This window comes from Oreochromis niloticus, linkage group LG8 (genome assembly GCF_001858045.2).
Source record: "Oreochromis niloticus isolate F11D_XX linkage group LG8, O_niloticus_UMD_NMBU, whole genome shotgun sequence".
Lineage (NCBI taxonomy): Eukaryota > Metazoa > Chordata > Actinopteri > Cichliformes > Cichlidae > Oreochromis > Oreochromis niloticus.
The window spans coordinates 19,185,241-19,199,707 of NC_031973.2; the positions used below are offsets into that span (position 1 = coordinate 19,185,241).

At 39.8% G+C, this 14,467-nt stretch overlaps 1 protein-coding gene across 1 annotated transcript; it reads left to right on the forward strand.

Moving 5' to 3' along the window:
• The first annotated feature begins 1,861 nt into the window (after window positions 1–1,861).
• Window positions 1,862–14,423, forward strand: LOC100694654 (glucagon receptor). The gene is made up of 14 exons (XM_025909848.1): window positions 1,862–1,987; window positions 5,875–5,958; window positions 7,379–7,481; window positions 7,599–7,709; window positions 8,637–8,758; window positions 9,306–9,412; window positions 9,706–9,862; window positions 10,124–10,283; window positions 10,604–10,664; window positions 10,748–10,817; window positions 10,937–11,028; window positions 11,132–11,270; window positions 12,284–12,325; window positions 12,698–14,423. The coding sequence occupies exons 2-14, from the start codon at window positions 5,899–5,901 to the stop codon at window positions 12,767–12,769; spliced, it is 1,296 nt and encodes a 431-aa protein (XP_025765633.1). The 5' UTR covers window positions 1,862–1,987; window positions 5,875–5,898; the 3' UTR covers window positions 12,770–14,423.
• The last annotated feature ends 44 nt before the right edge of the window (window positions 14,424–14,467 follow it).

The following is a 14,467-nucleotide window of genomic DNA, read 5'->3' on the forward strand; positions in this document are numbered from 1 at the left end:
TCTGATAGGAAAATAAGAGCCCTTATTTAAATGTTACTCTAATATTTAGAAGTACAAAGTGTAAAACTGATTATATATATTTTATATAAGTTGTAAACTTACTTACTCACTGATACATGACTACAGCTCAGAACACATGCTCATACAGAGTTACTCATACCCTCACCAGGGATCTTACCACCCTTGGTAACCACAGAGCTTATCTATGTCTAAAAATGGTCCTGGTTCAATTTGTCAGAAACTTCAACATCTGCCAGCATTCAGAGTCCAATAAAGCACTGACCTTCACTGAAAGAGACAACCATCATGGCTACTGTGCAGCATGCCGTATGTGGGTTCAAAGTAAGCTCTAAGGATAAGTATGTGTAGTTATATGGCAATAGAAAGCTTTGGTAAATACATTATACAACCTGTGCAATGATAATATAATAAGCAGTAATGTTAAAAGAACAACAAAAAGCTATAAAGTGTTAGCTTTTCATTTGTCTTGTCACATTCTAGCATAGCTCTGCAAAGTATGTCAGTATTGTGATTACCAGAGCCCGCTGCCCACAGCAGGCAAGAATAATAATAAATGTCACAATAAACAATAAACCTCTCCATTGTGGCAGGGAGCACATGTCAGGCACACACACAGGTGAGGAAATTTATTATGAAACCATAGAGAAGCATGCCAGTCCTGCAACAACAAAATCTCTAAACGCACAGCTGTCAAGACAAACAATAACCCTATGTGCATACAGAAAACTAGAGCCTATTCAAATGCATGTGTATATTTTTACCAGGTTTAAAAAAAACAAATTCGCACAGCATTCAACAGTCAGTTTTGTTTTGCAAAGATAGCATTGTGAAATTTCTGCTTAATGATAATGTTAAACCGCTCAGCAGCAGCTTACAAAGGCCTGAAGGGTTACATTCATCTGGGTGCACAAATATAATACTCCAAATGTGACTCTGTGTTCAGAGGTTTAGGTAGTAAATGAATTCTCAATAAATGAGGTGCACTCAAAGTGCTCAAAATGTCTGTTAAGGTATTCATTACGGGAAGATTTGTAAGTCTCTTCTGCTCCATGCTGGACTAAAACCATGTTTTTAACTACAAGGTTGAAACTAATCATTCTGATGAGGCCAACAAGAGGACAATTATAACAGATTTTAGGGGGATGAAACTTATTAATACTAAGCAAACTGGTGGTTAACAAACAAATAATGCTTTTTTACTATTGTGATAGCTAATCACATTAGCTAGTAGCTCATTTTGAAAAAAGCACCATTTTTAAGTATTGGTTTAAGTATTCACTTGTGTTAGAATTGAATTAAATAACTAAAGCTTTTAAATAAATGGTTTGGCAAAAACTCAATATTTGTTTGCAAAAATAAAGTGTGCAGAAGCAGAAAGCAGCGTAACATGGCAATATTATTTGTTCCATCCAGTCCGAGACACGGTCAGTGACACCCTCAGCAGTTGTAAGTCACTATGGAAAAAATGTTTCTTTTCTGACATCAACCAGTTGGCGAAAAATACATAAATTTAAAAAAAAAAAGGGGGGGGTATTGTACAAGCAGGGGAAGCATCATTGGGGCCACTGCCACCCCTGCCACTACTCTTGACACACCCCTGCTCCATGCTTCCATTATATGCATCGAGCAAAATAAAGACACAGAAATGTAATAATTACGTATAACTTAGACTACACACTACTCAAAAGATTTGATAGTTTCACTTAATGTACATTTAAATAGTGGATGCCTTGATAGCAAGAAAACTAAAATTTTGCAAACAATTTGAGGAAACTAACACATAGCTATATTCTAAAAATAACACCAAAGGAGAAATCGGTACATTCAAAGGCAGATGGTGGGCAGGGCATCACAGATTACTCCGTGGAGCTTCAAGGTGCAGTTTCTTCCACACACGCTCAGGACCAAACATCTCCACACCGCATCTGAGAGCAGCAGCAGTTCATTTCCACAGGACGTAAAAGCTGTAAGTAAATACATGTTTTCTTTGTTTTCCATAACCTGTTAGAGCTGTTCCACAGATCTCCTAAAATACTGTTGTTATTTCTTTATATAAAAAGAAAAGTGTTAGCCTACTGCATAAATATGCTACAGGACTCGATTAACCATTTTTATTTACTAACGTAGCGTCGCATTTTTAAGGGAAATTCCGTTGTTGAAAAATCGAGAGATTAAAAAAACAGTTCATGCTTGCTTTAAAAATTATAGCTTCATTGTTGATTGACTGCAGCTTATAAGCATTATCTTTGCAAGTATAAAAAGTGTGATGTGTTTAAGACTTCATACCCATGAAGGTATGAAGTTTTGAGTTTCTTGCTCTAATAGTTTTATTCATCTTTGTGTTCCTGGTAAAAATGTATTAATCTTGATAGGAAGACGCACAGCTGCTGTGTATCCCTTCATAGCAGTCCTTTCAGTGAAACCACACAACATTAGAAGGTTAGTTTTCATCTGGTTTAATGAGCAGTTTAGGATAAACTTATTTTGGATTGGGGTTTAAAAAGCTGGAACAAGCACAGGGATCCCACACTTGGAAAGAAACATTTGTGAGGGAAATGCTGTGCTGTGTTTATCTTTGCAGTGCTGGAGGCAGACAGTTTTTTAATAGTGGAGTCTGTCTGAGATGATTGCTGATATCGGGGTAGCGAGGACAACTATGTCCCCTAAATGCTTTTTTTCTCCCTCCACTGTTTAGTTCAAATAATTTTTTTCTGTTAATCTTCTCATTTGCTTTTGAAGCCATGACTTTCACGCAGATGCACAGTTTGCCCGAGTTAGACTTGACAAATAGCCAGCACATCTCACAGGATTATTACAGTTAAACTGCCATGCGTGGGAACAAAAACCACTGAAAAATATTTGAACTAACCAAAGAAAGAAAGAAATTCACCACTGCTATTTTACTACACATGACTCCAGTTCAATAAGTATGTGCCTAACTCCCTAATCGCCTTTACCACTGGTTGAGTGGGGTGGCCAGAGGGGTGTCATGAGTCAAGTCTGAGGTAACCATGGCCACACTTAGCAAGTCCCTGGCTCCAGTTGTTTACAAGAATCGCATTACTGTCTTTATGTTGTAGTTTTCTTTGGATTTTTTTTTTTATCACTACGTGAGTGACAGACCAGAGAAAACTCCACATGGGGCAGGTTAGAAAGAAACCAAGCCCCATGTGATGCTTCACACTGCTGCAGGGGATGATTCAGAAATGCCGCCTGCCAGGAGACAGAAATCAAATCAGTGTTTTGGCAGCTTATTGGCGGGCTGCACTCAGCCTAAGGTGGACCTCCCACAGATGATTGGGACACAGAGCCCCCTGAGAGGCTTTTGCTAATAATGGAGTTCCTGTGCAGTAGCACCAGTGGGTTAACCTTTAGCCATGTGACACAGCACAGGGGTAGAGAGGCGGGGTATACTCTGGACAGGTCGCCAGTCAGCATTATTTTCTTTAAGAAAGTCAAACCTTAAAGAGGAAAAACATTTCTTCCAAGGGTTATTGTACAATTTAAATTGCTGTCTGGTCAAAGACTGATAATGAGATTAAAAAACAAAACAAAAAATACATACAGTATAAAAGTATATATATAAGTCTGATTTTGAATGAGTATGTGCACAGTGTTTACAATGAAGTAATCTTGTGATTGAAATTTTTTTTTTCCATTTTTATTACCTGCTAAAATGATTGTTAGAGCTCTGATCTCTCTTAGTTTCAGCATTTTTCACACTACCAGAACAAATCTGCCGGACACATCTGTGAACAAGTATCTGTATTCGCAACAAAACCTCATTTTACTGTAGGCAACTTCAGAGGACAAAAGTATTGACTGCTTTGAACTTCGAGGTAGCTTCATTTCCCGGTGAAAAGGGCAAAATTAACTATCAAAGAGCTACAACAAGATTGTTGAGCACTGATCCACAAACTATGAATCATGAGCTGACTGACCTGCGAGAGGCCCTTAAAGCGAAACAGGCTGAGAATTTTTAGTTAAACAGGACAGTAAAGAGCGAACTAAACCTTGCAAAGCCTGCTAGCTGAAAGAGCAGATATGTGCATCAAACTAGACAAGAACAAGGTGACAATCGGGAAACTCAGCAAGGTCCGAGGTCCCGAAAAAGAGGAACTCGATAAGCTGAGTGCGAAAAGGATGCGAATTATGCAAAAACACTTGAAAGGAGCAAAATAGTAATTCATTAGACAAAGAAGGAAATGTAAAAATACAAAGAAGAGACTGTTGGAAGTCCAGAAACCAATAGAACACGAGAAGATCGAAGTGATGGAAGAGTGGGAGAGAGTGGACATCCCCACGGTCTGGCTGGCAGACCGTGGGGATGTGGGGAAAGGAGGACCCAGTCGCGGTACTTGCGATGCAAACAGTGCGTTTATTTACAGTGAGGTAACCGATGCACAATAAATCCCCTTTGCTCCCTAGACTCCCGTGTGTGTATTCTCCTCCGATGTCCGTGCCCGTGCTCCCGGCAGTTGTGTGTTTCTGCACACCATGTGCGTGCTGCCCTTCTGGTCCCTCGTTCCACCTGCAGGACAATAACAGAAGCAGCCGTTAAACACTGCCCCCGCGCGCACACACGGTCCGCACTTCCTAAAACTACACACACTGACATGGAGTCTTAGCTTAATGATCCCGCGCCGGTGGGAGCTCCAACACTCTCCTAAATAGCTCCCCCGACGAGCCCTGATCAGCAGCAGGTGTGTGGCAGGGACTTCAGGCGTGGCCAGTCCTCCAGCAGGGCCATACCCATCAGGCCTGCAGGTGGCTGTCCTCCATCATACAGCCACACCCGTAGACACACATATATCCACCCACACCCTGCCTATACATATAACGAGTGGACCACAGAATAACACAGCATTGTGCAGACAAACACACATCCCCAAATAATATCCATAATAATAATAATAATAATAACAATAATAATAACGGTCCATCCTGCTCACGGACCCCCGAGTCCTCCAGAGCCGGGTCCGTGACAGGAGATCCTTTGCAAACCCAAATGGTGGCATCCTGAAAACAACAGAGACAAATGATTAGCCTAGCCAACACGGCGAAAATGCACCAAAAACAGGATGTTGCCATTGAGTCATTTTGATCTTTTATTAGTTTGTTGAGGCTAATTCTCCATTAACAGATTTACCTCCTGTAAATGATAGGATATAAGAGTTTAGTACAAAAACAACCCTAAACAGAATAAATACAGATAACAAAAATTAAACATTATATCATAGGAAAAAAAAATCCACCAGTCAACAAACAGAAAACCCTGGGTCCAAAGCCCAGGACCATGACAGAATGTGTTTTAAAAGTGTTTTACCTTACTGTTAACTCTTGAGCTTCAATGCAGTGGTTATATTATTAAGGGTAAGTTACTCCTGTGTGCTGATGGAGGCGGAGGTCTGTGCACATTAAAGTCATTACACCTCACTTAACTTTCAAGCCATTCTCAAGTGCTTTTGTTAGATTTTTGTTTGTGCTAGAATTTTATGATTTCCCCTTTGACGTCTTGCCAGACCTCCCATGTGCCACCCCATTTATATATTTTAGTACCATCAGAAATGATTAAACTTAAGCAAAATTGGTTGAATTAAACTGAATGAATTAAAAATATCCAGGACTGCAGGACAAAAGGTGCCGACGGTCGGTGCTTTTGGAGCTGTAATAGCTCAGATCCATTTTGAAGTTACTGGAGTGCTTTAGAAAAGTTATGGCCATTAAAGTTCAATTCATGGATGAAAAATCACTCTCTTAAATGTTTTTACACTATGATCTTAACCACTTTCTAACAACTTACTTCCATCTGTCACAATTATTGTACTTCACTGCCTCCTCTCAATCTTGCAGATAAAGAAGAATAAGTCTGCAGCGATGGACGTTACTCACAACTTAATAGTGCTGACCTGCCTGCTGTTCCTCCACCCTCTAAAGGTTAGCCCAGTGGTTCCCAAACTGTTTTTTTGCTAGGCCCCCCTTTGTTTTACAAGAAAAATGTTGCGCGCCCACCCACCCCGTGCACGCACGCACGCGCACAAACACATCCTTCAAGCACACACACATATTTTTTTTTTCAAACTCCATTGCCGTTTATTTCACACCTCAAACATTTAGTAAACAATTTAGCAAATGCAAGTAAACTGCAATAAATTACAGGTGGTAATAAAATACACTACTAACTCTTTAACGCTGCGTCCGCACCTTTACGAGTATTTTTGAAAACGCAGCTGTTTCTATGCGTTTGGGCCTTTCGTCAACACGTAAACGGCGTTTGGAATCACCGAAAACGGAGATTTTTTAAAACTCCCTTTTTGCGTTTATGTGTGGACGAGGAATACAGAATTTGTCACGCAACGTCAAAGGTACTTGCCTTTTTTCACGTCACGCTGTGCGCCACGTTATTGTTTATATGAGATGAATTGCAGAATGGCAGATAGAGACAAAATACTGTTAATCTGACTATCTGCAGGTTTTACACGCTTACATATACACACGCAGTTAGAAAGGAAGAGGCGTCACGGTGTGATTATTTTATGTGTAGTTTTTTGTTTGTTTTTTTCCTGTGTAATAATATTCAAATTGCTATCAATACATTTCTCAAAAACTGTCTCTCTGTGCAAAATAGGTTTAAAAACATAAACAGCTGTTGGATACTGTTTGTCCGTGATTTAAACCGGGGGAACAAATTGTGGCAGGATCAGCCTGATATTATTTGTATCCCACTGTAACTTTACTGTATAAAGAGCTAACATGTCCAAAATGTCAGGAGTAGTTAGTCATTAGAACAAGTGTTTGTGAACTTAAAATCAAGAATGTGGGATACTGTTTGTCCGTGATTTGGAGAGCCCAGCGCTGCTCCCGACGCAGGGAAAACCAATTCTGCAGGGAGACCTACCTTGGCACTTGTGCAGGTGAAGCCAAAGGGAAGATATGCTTCACCATATTTTCTAGTCTTTGGCTTAGAATGAAGTTGGTTTGAAAACATATTCAGCGATGCTTCATCTCCTGCTTTGCATTTGCGTGGGCGCCCCATCAAAAATCTGTCCGGGGGGGGGGGGGGCGGATGCTTGCAGTGTCCAAGCAATGGCATTTGGGAAGCTCTGGGTTAGCCAGTGAGAATAGACAAAGAAGATATCTACGGCTGTTTTTTTTTTTATTATCTAACTTTGATACATCTCTTCAATTAATCCTCTTCGTGAAACAAGCCGGTTTAGCTCTTCTGGTTTTCCCTTCATAAACAAAAGGTTTAAAGTGAAGGTCTGAGCCTGAGAGCGAGTAAACCATGATAGAGCAAGATCTCCTCTTTGAGATCATGTTCTGAATAGTGTTTTTATATGTTGAAATTTCATTACAGGTTGAAAAGGTGAGCGGTAAAGTTCTGGAGGAGACTTATCGAAAGTGGGTTCAGTACAAAGAAGACTGTTTCAACACAATAAGAAATGAGTCACCGCCTCATAGTAAGCAACTGCGTGGTAGAGGAAATATAGCAAGTGATGGAAATAGCAAAGGAGTTATTGAAATGTTAAATCAAACCTGGGGTTTTCTCCTAAGTTGCTTTTTGTTTGGCCTTCCAGCGGGCTTGTTCTGTAACCGGACGTTTGACAGGTATGCCTGCTGGCCAGATACTCCTGCTGGTGTTATGATCAACATCTCATGCCCTTTCTACCTGCCCTGGTATGACAAAGGTAACAACAAAAAACTGAAATGTCTGTCAGTTTGTCCTTTTTCCCTTTCAGTAGCTGCCAGTCTCTTCTGGATCTCAGTTATTACTGGTCAGTGAGATTTTGCTATGGATAACCAAACTTACATTTAATTGTACATTTTGATCCTCACTGCTGACACTAAAATGAAAGTAAAGCATGCACTAAGTGTTGGCAGTGAGAGCTTAACTGGAAAACAGGAGATGGTGCACGTTCTGTCAGAGCTAAGCCAACTGCAAATAGAAGTTATGCTGATCATCTACAAACCAAATATTTGGATGCTGTGTAAAAAGTAAATATTTATGAGATATGCAAAATGATTTACATATCTCATAAATCCATGTTTTCCACATAGAACACAGGAAAAAATTAAAACGTTTAAACCAAGAAAATATTCTACAATCTAAAAAAACTTGGGCTATTTATTTTCATTTACCGTTCATACCATCCTCGTTCTTTTAACAACAATCCATAAATGTCTGAGGACTGTGGAGACCAGTTACTGGGAGAAAAATATCTTCCTAATCTCTTTAGTCCAAATGAATTGCATCCATGAAAAAAGAATTTTAGGTTTTTTAAATTTCAATTCATTTGACCACAGAACAGTTTTACACGTTGCTGCTTTCCATTTTAAATCCTCTTCTTCTTCTTCTTCTTCGTCTTCTTCTTCTTCTTCTTCTTTCTGGAAGAGTTGCAGTGACTTCCAGGACAGAATAAACTATGGTTTTTTATATAGTAGCTTTAAGTCGTTCAGGGTTTTTTTCCTGTGTTCATCAATCATGAACGTTATGCATCTTTATGTTTCTTTTCCGTGAGCAGTGATTTAGCTTGCCTCTGCATGCTTGAGCTCCCAGTTTCCCTTAACTGGTACTAGGCAGGTGGTGACTGAAGGACTAACTGTGTTTCATCCAGTGTCCCAGGGTGTTGTGCGTAGGCGATGTGGATATGATGGCCACTGGGAGAGAGAGGACAACGGACAGGTGTGGAGGGATATGACACAATGTGAGGAGGAAAAAGAGGTTGCGTCTCAGGAGGTATGGCAACAAAGTAGGTTTTTTTTTCTTTTTTTTCCTCTGTGGGGAAACATAGTTTCTTTTGTTTAGTGCTCAGTGTGTGTTAAATCTGTGGTCATTTCTTATCACACACAGGTCTCCATGAGTAAACAACTCAACTCATTCCTGACAATTTGCCTTGTGGAACAATAAAGTATCTATTTGTATGGCACTAAATCACAGCAACAGTCAACTCTAGGCTTGTTTTATTAATAATATTAATAATAACACAGTTGTGTACAAGAGCGTAAGGGGTTACACAAGTTCTTTGTACAAACAAGAATACATCAAAGTCTTAAATACCTATACAAAATGCACATTAGCCACCGAAAAAACAGGAATATAAAAAAAACATTCAGTCCTGGAAAAAACTAAAATGTGAAAAAACTGCATCCAAAGAATTTATTTTTAAAACTTGGGTAAATGCAACCTATGACGACCTGCTAAACATGACACACTACAACATATCATTATCATTTCACTTTAAGTAATTTTACGACTTACTAAAAGTGACAATTTGTCTTTACAGCTGTGGTTCAAACAGTTAATGGTGAGCTTCAAGATGCTGTACACTGTTGGCTATTCCTTGTCCCTCTTCACGCTTATAACAGCTCTCATCGTTCTTCTAAGCTTTAGGTAAGCTCTCTGACAGATGTGGAAATCCTGTTTTTTTTCCTATACTGTCAAATAAAACTCCACAAAAGATAATAAGTTTGTAAAAAGTCTGCTCAACATGCTGAAACTTGTATTTCCTAACTCAGTGACTGCTGCTAAGTTCCTAAGCATGGCTTAATCCAAGAAACTAAAAGCACAATAGTTATAAATTGTGTTCCTTTGTAAGTCTGATAATTTTTTAAAAGCACCAGAATCCACAACATGTTTTTAAATCCAGGCAATTTAAAATTGTATTACTCTGTGTTCCTTGGCAGGAAACTGCATTGCACCAGAAACTACATTCACGCTAACCTCTTCCTGTCCTTCATCCTGCGAGCTGTAGCGGTCATTGTTAAAGACACCATGTTGGAACATCACTGGGGAAGAGAAATCATGAAGCCGACTGATGTGAGTGAGATGCTCAGTCATCAGGTACGTCTTGAAATTCACTGTTAATTATTTACTTATGTTATTTGGTAATAGATCAGTGTGTAAGGCGCACGGTGTGACGCTAGTGCATTCAGATAATTACGTAAAGCATGTTTAAAGACCACTCCCATGGAAATAGGTGGTTAATTTGCTAACTATTTTGTAAAAAATAGCACGTTTTAGGAATTTTACAAGTGCCATGCAAAGACCTTTGATATGCAATTTGTATTTTTTATGGTTTTTTTTTTAAATTATTTCTTTTAGGCTGCTGTTGGTTGCAGGATAGCACAGGTGATCATGCAGTACTGTGTCCTCGCCAATCATTATTGGTTCTTTGGAGAGGCTATTTATCTGTACTCAGTGCTTATTGCTTCAGTCTTCATTGACAGCAACAAATACCTACTTTACATCTATCTCGGTTGGGGTGAGTTCCATCTCTTCATAAAAAAAAAAGCATACATTCAAGGGGTTAAATCTGCTTTTTGTCAAAGAGCACCTCATCATGGCAGTACTTTAAGCTGACATGTTGCAGAACAATAGAAATGTGTCACCACGACGCCTCTGCTCCTCTTTAGCGCTGCCTTTACCTGAGCACTCAAAGGACAAAGCACGCTCTGCATCAGCAGGAGAGCTTTTATAATATGGATACCATGGAAACATATACACACCATGCTATTTCATTCTTACACTTATTCTTGAAACCTGCAGTACTGAACCTGGTGATCTCTGATGCTTTCACATTAGGAACTCCACTGTTGTTCGTTGTTCCCTGGGTGGTGGTGAAGATGTTGAAAGAAAACAAAGAGTAAGTGAGTGTGCAGACGTGTCCCCATGTGACAGATCACTATGGAGAACGGATGGTGACAACTATCTACCTTTTTTTCTTAGGTGTTGGGCTGTCAATGAGAACATGAACTACTGGTGGATTATTCGTTTCCCGGTTCTTTTAGCTTCACTTGTAAGATGATTTCTGCAAATAGCCCCAGAAGTGTGCATTTATATTGCATGGCTCATAGTACTTTGCATGATATACATCTGAATAAATAACAATACATATTATGATTTTCTGATCAACAGATAAATTTTCTGATTTTCACGAAGATCCTGAAGGTCATATTTTCCAAATTGCGAGCCAGCAACCCAACTCATTACCCCGATTACAAATTTCGGCAAGTTTTCTCAACATTTGTTTAGTGAGGTGGATCAGAGATAGACAGATCATAGTTCTGCAGTGGGACAAGTTACCTATCTGTTTTATTTGCATTTTTTTAGGCTCGCCAAGGCAACTCTTACCCTCATTCCTCTGTTTGGAATTCATGAGGTGATTTTCGTCTTTGCTACAGATGAGCAGACGACAGGCGTTCTGCGCTACATCAAAGTGTTCTTCACACTTTTTATCAGTTCCTTTCAGGTAGGCAAGAACTTGTGAGTGACCGCTGGTTTTGCAGGCACACTGATCAGCCATGACGTTAAAACCAAGTGCATGATGCTTCCCTGCTGCTCCACTTTGACCCTCTGATGATCAGACTTCCCTGGATGCTTGAGTGGAGTTTTTTTATGGTGTGACAGGACGCTTTGTTCACCTCAGGGAGGCACCTCGGTGTCGTGGTCCTGAGTCTTTGGCCCAGGTTTTTGAGTTTGTTTGGACTTATGAGATGGTTATGTTTAGTTTTTATGTTTGTTGATGTTCTTTGAGTTTTAGTTATCTTCTAGTTTTGACTATTGCTTTATTTCATGTCTGTTCCCTTTTTCATGTCCAGTCTGTGTTTTGTCTCACAGGTCTGTCATGTATTTCCATGTCTGTTTATCCCCTGTCCTAAGTCAAGCTCACGTCCTTGTGAGTCTCACTGTGTGTGTCACTTCCTGTTTTACTTTGACAGTTCCTCGTCTCATGTGCATTATGTTCAGTTTTGCTTCCCGCTTCATTAGTCGGATTTGTTCCAGCTGTGTTTCCACCCGTTGCCCATCCTCTCGTTATTCTGTGTATTTAAGCCCTCAGTCTCCCTTGCTTCCCTGTCATGTTGTCATCATACTGCTTCTCATGTTGTGTGTGCGATTGTCTGTTAGTTAGTCAGACAAGAGCATTAGTGGTTCAGTTAGTTTACTCCAGCTCTGCTCTGTGTTAAAGCTGAGTTTTGAGTTGTTTTGAGTCCTCTCTCTGCCTTCCACACAGCATTACATGAGAAGTCAGTGAGTACACTGGTGGTGAGGGGCCAAAGTTTGTGCTGTGACAAAGCTGTGACAATGTGATCATTGTAATTCTGAACACATGTCAGAGACTTTAATGTTGTGGCTGATCAATTTATGTTTGTCACTGAAAAAAAAGAACAGAAAAGCTGCCTAGATGTGATCTAATTGATTCATTAAGTAAAGAACATCTTGCTCAAACTAAACTAGACTATTTTTATGAACTGGTCTCTCCAGGGATTTCTCGTGGCTGTGCTCTACTGCTTTGGCAATAAAGAGGTTTGTTGTTTCATTTCTTTCTCAGAAGGTGCTAACTGGTTATCCATAAGTGATTTTGTAAATAACAGACAAAATACTTAAACCATAGGTGTAAAAGTGTATATTTTTAATGTTGAGATGTTGTTCTTAGGGCTGATGGGACATTTACAGTTGTCAGGATGGAACAACATCACATTTAAAAAAACAGGCATTATTGTTTCTGTATTCTTTTATTTTTTACTCTAAATGTTCTGTTGCAGGATTTGCATCCATAACAGTATAATTTTAAACGACATCACAACAAATGGGCTTCAAGTTTACATCTAAACTGCAGGAAGCTTTATGAAAAAGAACACTAATTCTTAAATAAGTTATCGTCCTCTTTGGGTGCAGGTGCAGGCAGAGCTAAAGAGGAAGGTGGGCAGCTGGAGAATGGGGACAGAGACTGTATGCTGTGGACAGTGACTAACTGTGCTGGATCCTCGAGAAGACAATTTTTCCATCGCCACAGTGCCACAGCGCAATGGATCCTTTGTGTCAGCAAGTCGACCGGTGCCTGATTGTTCCCTGAGTCCTGGTAGTTCCCACATTTTGAGGTGTCAGCTGCCACCAACCTCTCCACAACCACATGCTTGTTTACAGCACTTTCCATCAGAGTTAGAGAAGGACAACATCCAAAGCCATGTGGATCAGGATGCAATTGGATTGGACAAGTCGCAGGGAATGCAGGTGTCCTTCCTCATTCATCTTAAAGACCCTGTGGAGCTACTCCCACATGTTGTGAATACAGATTCAGACTGAATACAGCCTTGCGTTCATTGTACATTTCATTTTCGGTGAATAGTAAATGAACTGGTACTTATAAAACACTTTTCCACTGAACAGCAATTATTATAAGCTACATTCACCCACCCACTGACACATTCATACAGTACATTCTAAATATCACATACACACACTTACACTCGGATGGATGCATCAGGAGCAATGTGGGGTTTGGTATTTTGCCCAAGGACACTTTATGCACTCGAGGTGCCAGGGATTGAACCACCTACTGTTAGATAATCCACTAAACCTCCTCAGTAACAGCTGGACACTACTTAGCGTAGTTTGAATGTTTAAAACTTGAACATGAGGATGCACTTTGTAAAAACAGGTGACAGCGACAAGTTAAAACATGAGATATAACATGAGAAATGAGTGTTATAAGCAGGATAAGGATTTAATGAATATTTGTTTTTATTGACTCTTTTAACGTGTGAATAAAGCGGCTCTACTAAAAAGTTCATACAACAGCCAAGCAAATAGATTTGTTTATGGGTTTATGTGACCTCCTTTCTTCTTCTTTTGGCTGCTTTACTTGTTGCCACAGCGGATCATCAGCCTTCATCTCACCCTGTCCTTACCATCCTCCTCTGTCACACCAACCCTCTGCATGTCCTCCTTCACTCCATCTATAAGCCTTGTCTGTGGTCTTCATCTTCATCTCCATCTTCAGCATCCTTTGTGCATGTCCAGACCACCTCAGGCTTGCCTCTCTAATTTTGTCTCACGTCTTTTTGGAAGTACCACCATCTTCAAATCATATATCATAGCTCTCACTCAGGTCTCATTACCATCTTGCAAATCTTCCCTTTCACTCTTTACACTTGTGACACTCATCTCCACCTGCTTTTCCCTGCCTGCACTCTCTTCGTCACCTCTCTACTTCACTTCTTCACGTTTGCTTTGGATGGCTGAACCCAGGTATTTATACTAAAATATGACCAATGAGTAAAATAAACTGTCGTCAAGTAAAAACAAGAACAGTTCGATCAAGTCAAGTCACAAACTAGATCACAAATTTAAAAGAAAAAGTAGTCCTACACGAAAACTCGATGTAGAGTCCTCTTTGCAAGATGTCCTGTGATATAGTTTGCTTTTTTCATTATTAATTTTCTTCTATAAACGTTATCACCCAGGAGTACAGGGATTGAAAAACCCAGCTTTGCTTTATGGGAAGAAGGCAAATGTGCAAAATTTGTTGCAGTAATTGTTAAAAAATTAATGCGATCCATAGATATCAAAAAGACTCATAGAACATACAGTATCTTTACTTTGGATATAGATTGTGCATTGCTGGACACAACTCTGGACCGAAAGGGGGATCACATGTGCATACTG

Coding starts and splice junctions, on each gene's coding strand:
- LOC100694654 (XM_025909848.1), top strand. CDS start 5,899: ATGGACGTTACTCACAACTTAATAGTGCTGACCTGCCTGCTGTTCCTC. Junction 10,665..10,747: donor ATGTTGAAAGAAAACAAAGA/GTAAGTGAGTGT, acceptor TTTTTTTCTTAG/GTGTTGGGCTGTCAATGAGA. Junction 12,326..12,697: donor ACTGCTTTGGCAATAAAGAG/GTTTGTTGTTTC, acceptor CTTTGGGTGCAG/GTGCAGGCAGAGCTAAAGAG.